The 12,599-nt window shown below is 35.2% G+C and overlaps 1 protein-coding gene across 1 annotated transcript; it reads right to left on the bottom strand.

The window, feature by feature from the left end:
* Nucleotides 1-1,131: 1,131 nt before the first annotated feature.
* LOC125648308 (uncharacterized) lies at nt 1,132-7,321 on the bottom strand. The gene is made up of 3 exons (XM_056156141.1): nt 7,105-7,321; nt 6,775-6,992; nt 1,132-1,285 (listed from the first exon to the last, which is right to left on the bottom strand). The coding sequence occupies exons 1-3, from the start codon at nt 7,283-7,285 to the stop codon at nt 1,226-1,228; spliced, it is 459 nt and encodes a 152-aa protein (XP_056012116.1). The 5' UTR covers nt 7,286-7,321; the 3' UTR covers nt 1,132-1,225.
* Between the last annotated feature and the right edge of the window lie 5,278 nt (nt 7,322-12,599).

The raw sequence follows: 12,599 nt of genomic DNA, 5'->3' as shown, positions 1-12,599 counted from the left end.
GTGGGCCAAATTACTTTAGAAACTGTACCTACTTCTTTTCGCATAGAAGAGCTTGCATATTTCACTTTGTTTACTCATAACTTCTTTTTTGGCGTTCGGTCCTCAGGACCCCTTGCTTGTTATTATAGACGACTTCGGTGATTAGACAGCGAAAACCGAGGCTTCGTGTCACAGCATGTGTGACACGATAAAAATCCCTCCCTGCTCAATGGTCATGCATAAGCGCCGAGTATAGGCCTAAATTTAGCAGGCCTTCACCGGCAATGGTGAGTCAAAGATTTTCGAGAGGGACGTTAAACAATATACAATGAATCAATCAATCTACCTGAGATACGGTTTCCACAAAAACATTTTATAAATTTTGGGTAATTTTTCAATGTTGAAATATTACCCCACCACGTCACTGAGATATGGGTTGTACAGAAACCCTTTTTGTACATTGGGTTGTTTTTTTCAATGTTGAAATATGACCCCCTACTACCTGACTGAGTCAGGGATTGCAAAGAAACATTGTGTATATTCGGGGTCATTTTTCAATGCTGAAATATGACCCCACCACTTGTCCAAGATATGGACAGTACAGAAAACATTTTGTACATTGAGGATCTTTTTTCAATGTTGAAATTTGACTCCTACCAAAATGATCTATAAGAGTCCTTTTTTAACAAGGGTCAAAATTTCACGCTTGGGAGGGTAGTTAATTAATGGTCTGGGTCAATTTTCAACGTTGAAAATTGATCAAACAATCGTTGAAAATGACCCCTGAGGTCATTTTTTGACAGGGTCACTGTTTACTGTTACATCGGCATACTTTTCATGAAATGTCGTAGTTCATGTTCCCATGTATTCTAAATCTTAAGTATCATCTATATGCATGCATATGCAGTAACTGGAAGTGTTAAAACTAGATAACAAAAAGCTAGGACCATTGATAACCAATAGCGCCATCTTTAGACCTAACACACTTTGGCATTAACCATTGAACTTTTAATGGACTTTGAAAACAAATTTTAGATTCGCGTCGAGGTTGTACGTTTAGTTTTGGTTTGGTTTGTCATTGCTGGTTTTCAAAGAGAGTTTTTTTATTTGGAAAAAGTAGTTTGTAACACTGATATAATGTTGCACACCATCTGCAATTACGTTTAAAATTTTATTTTCAAAATATACATTCACAGATTTGTAGTTTGTTGACAGTTCTTGTTACGCAGTCTGTTGACGATCCTTGTTACGATGATGGTGCCATGTTAAAATTTCTGTAGTAGTAATTGTGAAACGTTTGTTTCGGCTGTAAAAAATTACATTAAATCAATCATCAGTTAATTTGAGAACAAATGTTTTGGGTTTTTTAAAACATATTTGACAATTGCCCAACCCCAACTCCCCTGAATAAGATACAACAAATCTGAGTCACTATAGTAAGTACATGTATCATGTGTTATATCGTAAGTCAGCATTACGCAAATTCTATGGTCGTTATAACGATCTAGTTTGCCAATACAACCTATCATTGGGTCAAAAGTTGTCTGACTTGTTTCATACCGAGTGTTAGGCCGTTCTTGGTCACACTGATTTTGACTACGGATAACTCCGTTTACATGATCAAGATATAGGGCTCACGGCGGATGTGACCGGTCGACAGGGGATGTTTACTCCTCCTGGGCACCTGATCCCACCTCTGGTATATCCAGGGGTCCATGTTTGCCCAGCTCTCTATTTTGTATTGCTTTAAGGAATTATGAGATTGATCACTGTTCCTTATCTTCATTTAGCCGCAGACCAAGTTTTATACAATACATATATAATTCATATACAAATAAGATATCAACAACAAATTTCCATCGTGGACGTAGTATTTTTATGTTCTGAAGTAAAATCAAACATTAGGATGACCTCTGACATTTCTAACTGATTGAGTAGTACATAATCAAAGGATGTGTATTCTTTTTTCCCTGTGGTGCGTGTATTGTTTCAAGGTACCTTTCATCAAATGCAGATTACTGGTATCTATCGGTGTCACATTAATATAATGAGCAACTTACCAATGTACTAAACTAAAAAGAAAAAAGAATACATTATATAAGACATAGTGTTGACAGTAAACCCATGCCTGACATATCGTTCATACCACAAAGAAACTATATAACTAAAATAAAAATAGGATCAAAACTTGATTTCTCAAAACAGAATACTGAGAAGGGTAAAAGTGTACAGTGCGGGACTCGAACACATAACGACGAGATTGTCAGAGAACACCCCAATGTACCGAGCATAATATAATTAATAAGAGACTCATGGGTCACAAATCACTCAACCGCGCAGAAGCAATTTCCAAATGACGTTAATTTAAATTGTGACCCTGTCCTGCCCTGGTGCAAACAACAGAATTTATGCTACATATGGATTGTTTCCTATTAAATAATTTGACATATTACTTAATTAGTAATTTTGAAAAAAGGGGCGTTATAGTATTTCCCTGTTTACATATTTCCAAAAGCTCATCTTGGCTCAGTAGATATAGTCATGTATGAACAAGTTAAAATTTTGTTTATTTTATGTCCCTTCGAGAACCGTTCACTCATATTGAGGGTGAACTATACTGAGACCTTACAAGCATTAAGTGAAGTGCCACACATTTAGCCCTGTGCTTAGCGCCCAGGGGCCAGTTTCACAAAACTGACGACTTAAGATCTAACTTAAGACATAAATTTTTCCTAAGTTCATTCCTTATCTGTTTCACAAAAAGTGTCGTATTTTAGGATTTTCATAAGTTCTTTCGTAACTTTACGACAGGTAAGTAGGTGTCTAAGTTCAAACTAAATATGGTGGCGGCCTTCATGGTGTCGTCGTCAACTTAGACGAGAAAGGCAGTTCAGAGATGGAAACAATCCTTTAGATTATATGAACGACATGGAGATTGTTTCAAAATTTAAACTACCACTTCATTTGATCATCGACTTACGCCAAATGATGGAAAACGATTTGAAAAGACCCACTGGTAGGTCCCAATCATTGCCAACATCGTTACAAGTCATGGTTTTATGCCACTGGGAATTTCCATTTGGTGACTGCTGATCTCCATGGCATCAGTAAGTCCAACGTTTCCAGAATAGTTAGAGACGTTTCTTCTTTACTTTCAAACATGATCCCTAACTACACCAAGATGCCTGAAGGAGATGCAGAGGGCTTAGTGGAACTTGAAGGTTCCTTATCGAGAGCATCAACCCCACCCGAAATCCCAGAAACGCACGTGTTTCCAATTATATCTTAGATTTTGTCCTCTATTGGAGTGATTTCTACTTCTCTGGGCAGGGGGCCACCGCCAGTTTTTCGCTGTTCTCGTCTATTCAACGCCATCTCCCTTTTCGTATCGCTCGTTAAACAGCCCCATTTTTTTTTTTAGCTCATCAACTGTCCTTTCATGGGAGGTATTAACTACGTTTACCTTTGCTGTAATTTCTTCACATTGTCTTTTTTTAAGCTGAATTTGTAACGCTGGAGTTCTGTATGGAAATAACACTTCTTTTCTTTTTTCTACTTCCTCAGTTAAATTTTCTGTTTCTGCAGTTGAGATATTAGGATTTCTTTTTGACTGCGACATGTTTACATTTCGAGCACGGCATGGGTTGTGTGGCTCTATTTATTCGTTGAATTGGATAGTAAGTTGAACAATAAAATCATTGAAACATGACAGACCGTCAATTAATGGAAATGTGTTGAATTTCTACATGTAGTTGCAATATCGGGCTGAAACAAGTGACAGCCCCCGCCCCCCCCCCCCCTCTCTCTCTCTCTGAAACTATGTACCAATGTCAAACTTAATTGCTTGTAGTGTGTATCTAATAAGGTTTTCTACCAATTATCATTTTTTTAATGATTAATTTACACAAGCCATTCATTCACTACCGATATTTAAACTGTAAAAGCAAAATCTGAAAACACTGATCACCTGTTTTGATATACACATATTTAAGATATATCAAGTAGGAAAAGAGATTTCTTATGAACGCTTCGTGAAACAGTTGTGGATATTCTTAGGAAATTCGTAAGTTAGAACTTAAGAATATCTTACGACATATCTTAAGATATATCTTAGGAAAGTTTTATGAAACTGGGCCCAGGGCCGTAGCAGTGAGGGTTCTTTATCGTGCCAACGCCTGTCACGACACGGGACCTCCGTTTTGAAGGTCTCATCCGCAATAACCATGGTTCTCACTTAATCACTACCTATGTTACGTCTTACGTTTAAAGTAAACACACACTACGGCAGAATGTTTGCACATAAATTTATAGCCCTGGGGCTCTTGGAACTATATTTTTCAAGATTCTTCCTATGTAAAACCTCAATCCCCTACTATTGGTTTGAATAAACTTGAATCTTAATTCTAAAAGAAACCTTTCAAGCATGTTTTGACTTTTCTTGCCCAGTGGTTCTTGAGTTGAAGACTTCACCCCACCTTATTTCAACCCACCCCACCCCCATTGGAAGGAGTCAAGACCCAACATGAATCTTCTTTGTGCGAGGTTTAGCTAAAGTTGGCGAATTGGTTGAGAAGAAGATGAAATTGTAAAGACTTTACCTAAGACAGACAAACGCCGGAAAGTAAGATTTTAGTGTATCGGGTCTTTTTTAACGTGACTGCTATTATGCTATACATGTATATCTACAGTCGACAAAATTGGCCATTGGTATCCGATAATGTAATTATTTCTGCATATAAGTTGAACAGATTTTCACTTCACTTGCTAAAATCCATATAATTTACAATATTTTTAAAATTTTGAATCAGGTCTTGAACTATGTCTCTTTGTTCTCGTTGCTCTTAAATTACCAATTAAGCTCTATTACGCAGAATATCTTGAAATATGAAAATACATATTTATTGAAGTTATGACTATAGAGCGCTCAGGTTATGGGTAATGTAAATACATGTATATTATAGAGGAAATTCGAAATATGATCCTGACCCCCCCCCAACTGCATTATGTAAGCTGCAGAACTGTAGCTCTCGGAAAAAATATTGTAACATTTTTTCAGAGAGCTACAGTTCTGCAGCTATGCATACAGTTCTGCAGCTATGCATGATGTGGATTTTTAAGTTTTCTGTTATCTATTTTACTTGATATATACTAGTATGTCATAAAAATAATTCAATATTTGCGTTTTTTTTAAAAAACGAACCTCGCCTACTTATGAGGCAGAACTATTTTTAAAAAGCTTAAAACTACGTGAGAAGGAAAAATCTCATGCTGTGGCCTTCAACTCGACATTAAAAAACATTTCATCTATTAACAATATTCACTTTCATTCAACTCAGCTATGCATGCTGTGGATTTTTAAGTTTTCTGTAATCTATTTTACTTGATATATACTAGTATGCCATAAAAATAATTCAATATTTACGTGTTTTTTTTAAACGAACCTCGCCTACTTATGAGGCAGAACTATTTTTAAAAAAGCTTAAAACTACGTGAGAAGGAAAAATCTCATGCTGTGGCCTTCAACTCGACATTAAAAAACATTTCATCTATTAACAATATTCACTTTCATTCAATTGTCTATTCGATATATACCAGTGAACTCGAAATAACAAACACTATGTACAGTCTTCCACATCTGCTTCATATATCTGGATAATTATTGATAGACATATTAACGTTATGGCAGACTTTATGAAAAACAGGATGACTTTAGCTTCTCCGTCGTCAACTTCCCATATTTGTGTAGGAATATTCCATTATCACCTACACAGATTGGTGTTTATGTCTCTCAAATGATTCAATACGCGAAAGCACGTTCTGCGTATGTTCAATCTTTAAACTGAGTCAGGCTACTGAAAAATAAGTTGATGTGTCAGGGCTTTCAACAGTATTAAAATCAGCATTTCGTAAATGATCTTATTGCAAATACAACATGTCATTAGGGCATATGCTGTCTGAACTGTCTCAGACCCATTTTTAGGCCGGTCTTTACATACTGATTTTGACTATGGATTACTTTGTTTATCTGATCAAGATATAGGACTCACGACGGTTGTGACCTGTGAAAAGGGGATGCTTACTCCTAGGCACCTGATCACACCTCTGATGTTTCCACAAGTCCGTGTTTGCCCTACTCTCAATTCTGTATTTTTTGTAGGATTTCTGAGGTTGATCATTGTTCGTTATCTTCACTTTTAATAAGTTTCTTTTTAGTATACAGTGGCGATGCCCATTTTTAAATGTAGCATATATGAAATTACCTTTTTCACATTGCATATTCATGTACTAATGTATATTTAGCAAATAAGATTACAGAAAACTAAGTCTAAACCATGCAATGGAAAAAAGTCACTCTCATATAAATGTAGTTTGAATTTTCTCTACATTCTATTTACATTATCCATTACTCTAGCGTCTATCATTAACCCCCCTCCTCCCCCCCCCCCCCCCCCCAATCCTATATTAGATGTAAGATCAAGAGCTTTCATGGGTTATCGTGCATTAACCACCCAACACGAAAAATATATCTATATTGAAAGCCATGATTCCACCATGTGGTCAAATTCTTTTCAAAAGCTCGGCCACTTAACAATATCACGTTTTATTTACAATCGCGTTGGGCTGGTTAAAATGTCTTAGATATTGCAATAAAGAGATGTACATGTAGTTTGATTGGCTAGGGTGTCAGTGTAAACTGCAGTATTCCAGGAATATATACACTGTAACTCACTAAATACTATGAATCTAAACATTGTCCAAGTATGGATAATTGTATATACATTAAGCGCTCTTTACCGGTTTGTATTCAAAAGTATCCCTCTTCTCTCGGTCTAAGTTTTCATCTCCTCCAGCAGTAATCTTCTTGAGACGATCAGGGTGTGTCAGGCCGTGAATCGGACGTCTTCGCTTTCTCCAGAAACCCTCCTTACAGGAGGTGTAGTTCACTAACAGCAGGCATGCAAGGAGAATAGGAAGGAACACCTTTGCTCGATACATGATACCAAAATTTACACCTGAATTACGAGATCAAAAGCATCTAGGTAATCAAAGACCTTTGACAACGGTTGATGAGGAAGTAAAACCACATTCATTACTAATCTATATAGTTTGCTACTGAATACTAACCTATTCCTTGGAAAGATTTGATGTCTAGTTCAGACAGTATTGCTGTGCACTGTTTTATAGCCCAAATACAAATGGTTCTAGAAGCTTTCAGTTTAATTATACACTCATCTTCAGCTAGTTGCAATGTGTCGCCAAAATTATCAAAGTATTTTGTACCATTCACTATTGCTCGTAAATACATGCAATATTTACTTAATTCAAGAACACAGACAGGACAAACAATGAAATATTGATGATGTTTTAATCTTATTATAAAACAGCATCTGTCGCTGTGCATGATTAATATTTTGCAAACATAACCGGAAGAGAAAGTAGAAAACCACGCCCCCTTTGAAACTCCAACGGCTTGTATGAACAAACGGACTGTTGTCTCTGATGACGAATTGTAACCAATCACAAACTTTGATGATATTGTAATATTATAAACTGTCTATACATCTTGAAGTAGATCATCCATATGGCTCGGCCGAGTTTGATTTAAATCAGTGTACTTTATGGGAGAGTTATTTGGTTGACAGTGACAGTGATATTGAAGTACGCAAGCTATACGTCAGTACCGATAAGGGTACACCAGATGTGTATCGATCCCGGTACCCATAGCAGTTACAAATCCTCCACTCCTACCACTAGACCATTCTGCCAACGCGATATCGAAGAAGAATGTGTTTAAGTTCTTCGGGTTCAAATTATAACTGACCAAATGCTTTTTTTTCTGTTTCAAGTGTGCGAATGCTTCTAGTCTTACAAACAAACAGAAAGATTATTGTGCGTTCGAGAAGCACTACAAAGATAATGTTACCCCAGGAAAACGAACGCGACAATTGACACAGTTATTTAAAGCGACTTAGTATGGAACGACGGGATACCGTTCCATATCAAAGTATAAGTAATATATATTCTGTAACATCTTATTGGGACTAGATCTTGGAAACTATATGTCTCATATCAATATAGTGAAATGTTGAGAGGGTCGAGGCCGTGAATTCTCTGGGAACTGAATTGGCAGGGTGGATCCAGAAAATTTTCAACTAGGGAGTTGCGACCCAAGTATGTACCATTTCTGTCCATCAAAGGGGGAGGACTGAAGACCCTAAACATGTAAAAAAAAAAATTACTTTTTTGGGGGGTTAAAAATGTTCAAAGTGGGGTGTAACTCCACTGAGTGGTACTCGTTCCCCCATCAACACGTGGCTATAATCGTGAAGTGAAGAGGGAGAGGGAGAGGGGGCTCTTTGTTTCTGGTTTTGGATAATAAAGAAATTGAACTTTTCACGTGAAAAGAGAAAAACCAGGGAGAGTTACCCTTGGCTAGCTAAGATGTATCAAAGGCGGAACAAATGCCCAGCCCACGCCTGCCAAAAGTACCTGAGAATCTTCTCCTTACTGATAAAGTGATGCTGTATACTGTGGATACCAGTACTAATTTTTTTTTTTGGCACAGTAACCAAATTAGTCGGACGCATGCCTGACCCAATTTCCGCCACGCTATATTAGCGTAGCGGAAATTGGGTCAGGCATTGGCTAGACTACCAAATCGGCCCTAAGTAGGTTGTTTGATATTTCACGCAATATTACGTGATCGGTCAAATATCGGCCCTGTGACACAGATATGGCTAACACACACACACACACACACACACACACACACACACACACACACATATCTAGAATCATCCAACTTTTTCAGCTGACACACCTTGGGTAGAGGGTGAGTGGCACTTTAAAGTTAGGTCAGTGATCTTTGTTTAAAATGATATGGCAAAATCCTGTCCGACTAGTAACATGACAATTATTTGGTCTAGAATCATCAAACTTGGTCAGTTATGCATCTTAGTAAGGTGTGTCGCGCCCTTAAGTAATCAAGGTCACGGTGACCTATAATTGAAATGATATGGCCATATATGTCATAACCTATTTTGGGGATCTGGTAGATATGAGTCCTATAATCAACAAACTTTGTCAATTTGTGTAATTAGGTGATTCCTACATATGTTAGAGAGTAATGCGTTAACTCTGTTCAATAATCATTACATCAGGATGTACACTTTTTTAGACGGGGTCACGTGACTCCGTCAGTCGAGGTCTCAAAACGGAAGCCGTGCCGAGAACACATGAATTGAATCTACGTGGAAGAAAAGAGTGCATAAATTGCGCTGATCATTTTGTACACAGATTTGAAAAATATAAGATCAATATTTTGAAGAAAAAAACTCACCAATCTTTTTATTTTTCATTGATTTATTAGATGAATTTGAATTATCTTTCAAACAGAAGCGATTGTTGTTTTCATGAGCAAATATTCTTACTTTGTTTACATCCGGCCTTTTTTACGGAAGAAACCGAGAATATGCGAATGTATCCGGAGTTTGTCGTGTTATTTATTCTATGCACACACAAAAATAGTTCTAATGCAAGCCAACAATATTACCTCCGACAACTGTACAGGCGAGTTCTTTTGGAAGTTTTTCTTATTTATTTTGAGGTCAAAAGGTCAAAGTCTCTTTATCACTATATACTGTAGATTTGAGCTTGTCTCTAACTTTTATACATGTGCTTGTTGGTGCATGTTTATCAGACTTCAAATCCTGATGACATTCAAGATTCATGTTGCTTTTGAAATCCAAAGGTCAAGGTTATTATCACACTAAATACCTATTGCGGCCATTCAAAGCTTCATACCTACACTCTAAATAATATACGTGCATGTTTTTACTTTGTGTATGCAAGCGTGCATAATTTTCCAAAATTGCAACTCGGCCACACGCATCTTTGATGCATAATATTTTGAAATTATATAATTTACAGCTCTTTATATTATATAATTTTAAAAAAAATGTCTGGCTTGTGGACTTGTATATTTATGATTGACTATCACATGTATATATCTTTCAATATCTTTCATTGCATAGGAAACTTCTAGTCCTAATGTGTGTCCAAAAATTTGAAATTATGTAAATGATTTGTTAAAATGTTTACAATTTACATGTAAATATTTACAGTTCTAGTAGTTTAGAAACTATTCGAGATCGAAGATCAGGGGGCATATTGTTTTTGTCCTGTCTTTCATTCTGTAATTCTGTCATTCTGTAAGTCTGTCTGAAGCTTTAACCTTGCTAATAACTTTTGAACAGTATGTTGTTCTATATGACATATTTCAAGCCAACTACTAAAAGACGTCAATCCAAATTTTATTTGTTATTTTCTTACATAATTGTGTAGTAAAGTATGGACCCATTAGTCAAAGATTTTTATATCTGTATGTAATTGTGCTTTAAGTAATTTTACCCACTTTGAATCTGAATGAATTAATCTTCTTATCCAACTTGATTTTAATGCTAAAATAAACTCAGAATAATCAACCATTCTAAGGCCACCATCTCTGTAATCTTGAATGATAGTAATTTTTTTATTTTGTGGATTTTACTTCCCCAAAGAAAAAGATAAATTTCATTTTCGAATATTTTTACAATTTCTGATGGTGGATTGGGTAAAGTAAGTATCAAGTGATTTAGTTTAGGGATAATTAGTGTTTTAATTAAAGTTACTCTACCAAGGGGAGTTAATTTTCGTCGTTTCCATTGATTTAATACTATTTTTATATCATTTAATTTTGGTAGATAGTTGAGATTATTCCACTCAAACTTCCACCTAGAATCATGATATACATCTTTTGAGAATTTTTTTTACTACCAATCCATATCATTTTTGTTTTTTGAAAATTTATTCTAAGCCCTGATAATTTTGCAAAATAATCTAATTCTCTAAGAATTCTGTCCATAGATTCGGGTGATCCATCAGAGATAAGTGATGTATCGTCTGCATATTGTGAAATCTTGTATTTTTCTCCATCTATCATTATGCCTTTTATATTTTTATTTTTACGAATTAAAATACCCAACATTTCTGCACACAACAGGAAAAGATATGGGGATATAGGATCCCCTTGTCTACAGCCTCTACCTGGATTGATCTAATTAGATATAATTCCATTCTGTATGACACAGGATTTAATATTACTATAACCCAAGAATCACTATGGGCAAGTCCTCTGTCTTTCTTAAAAGTTATTTTCATGCTGGTTTTGTTTTTAGACGTGATTTGTTTAACTTAGATAGGAATTTTTAAAGCCTCGATACCTTTAAAAAACTTCATGTAAAAACAAATTTTGTTGAATATTGTGGTCTGAAACGGGCAGTGATGGACAGTTTTTTTAATAGAAAACAAAATGATACGATGCTTTCCTATGGACCAATTATGCCTAGCTCTATGAGAATATTCTACATCAATATGAAAGTATGTAAAGATATGTATAATATTCTCATCGATAGAAAGAAAGAAACAAGTACTTCAATATTAAAATGGAATGAATATCGATCATTTCAATTCAAGTGAATGGAGCAGAATTGTTGAACTCCCTTTTAAAGTCACACAGGAATCAAAACTTCATTGGTTACAGTTCCAAATTTTACATAGAATAGTTCCCACAAATTCATATCTTATAAACTTAAGATTAAAGAATCCCCAACATGTTGTTTCTGCAATAATAAAATTGAATCAATTGAACATCTATTTGCTGGGTGTTATCTAGTAAAGGAGATTTGGAATGATATTGAAGAGTGGCTTTTATACAAGTTTAGAATATCTTTATCTTTTGACAGAACAACAATGTTATTTGGTAAATATAAGAACAAGAATGCTTATAAAGTACAAAATTTTATAACTTTGATAATTAAGAATTATATATTTTCAAGTAAGTACAAAAGCCAGCCTTTGTTAAGTACAAGGGCTCTAAAAGCAATTATTGAAAAAAGAATCATGATAGAAAATTTTTTATTGTTAAAACAATGTAAATATACAGAGTTTAAAAACAACTGGCAGTATATATGTGATATGTTATAATTTATATGTATTCATTAATATTTCTATTAGAAAGCTAATTTTGCTTACTACCCCCCACCCCCTGAACATGTGCCCCATTCATATTATTATTATGTATTTTTTTCCCATTTATTTAACTTTCTCTCCTCTCTTCTTTCCTTTCTTCTTTTTTTTCTATTCTCTTTTTCTTCTATATTTAAAACGACGTCCACATTAACGCGTGTACATATCTTCTGTGGGTGTGTTGGTGTATATACAGTGTATGTACATGTACATGTATGTATATGTATGGAGATGTGTATATATATGTAGATGAATATATGATATATTAATTTGATATAAAATGTGATAGTTGAATAAATATTACAAATATAAAAAAAAAACAAAAAACCCAAAAACCAAAAACCACCCCAAACATTTGAACAGTAAGTGATAGAGCTTTGGTATTTCACATGAATATTCCTTATGACAAGACCTTTCCGTGGGTACTAAACCTTTTGTCCTTGACATTTGACCTACTTTTAAAAAGATTGACATTGGTCATAACTTCTAAATGGTAAATATTATTAAGCTTTCATATTGCACTTGAGCATTTCTTGTGACAAGATCTTTCTGCT

The sequence above is a fragment of the Ostrea edulis genome, chromosome 1 (assembly GCF_947568905.1).
Source record: "Ostrea edulis chromosome 1, xbOstEdul1.1, whole genome shotgun sequence".
NCBI classification, from domain to species: Eukaryota; Metazoa; Mollusca; class Bivalvia; order Ostreida; family Ostreidae; genus Ostrea; species Ostrea edulis.
This window is presented reverse-complemented; position numbering and strand designations above follow the sequence as displayed.

Bases quoted from the DNA above. Each gene is read 5' to 3' on its own strand.
- LOC125648308 (XM_056156141.1), bottom strand. From the start codon at position 7,285: ATGTATTTACGAGCAATAGTGAATGGTACAAAATACTTTGATAATTTT. The intron at 6,993-7,104 runs GTTAGTATTCAG...CTCGTAATTCAG, and splicing joins CAAATCTTTCCAAGGAATAG to GTGTAAATTTTGGTATCATG. The intron at 1,286-6,774 runs GTAAAGAGCGCT...AATTTTTTACAG, and splicing joins ATACTTTTGAATACAAACCG to CCGAAACAAACGTTTCACAA.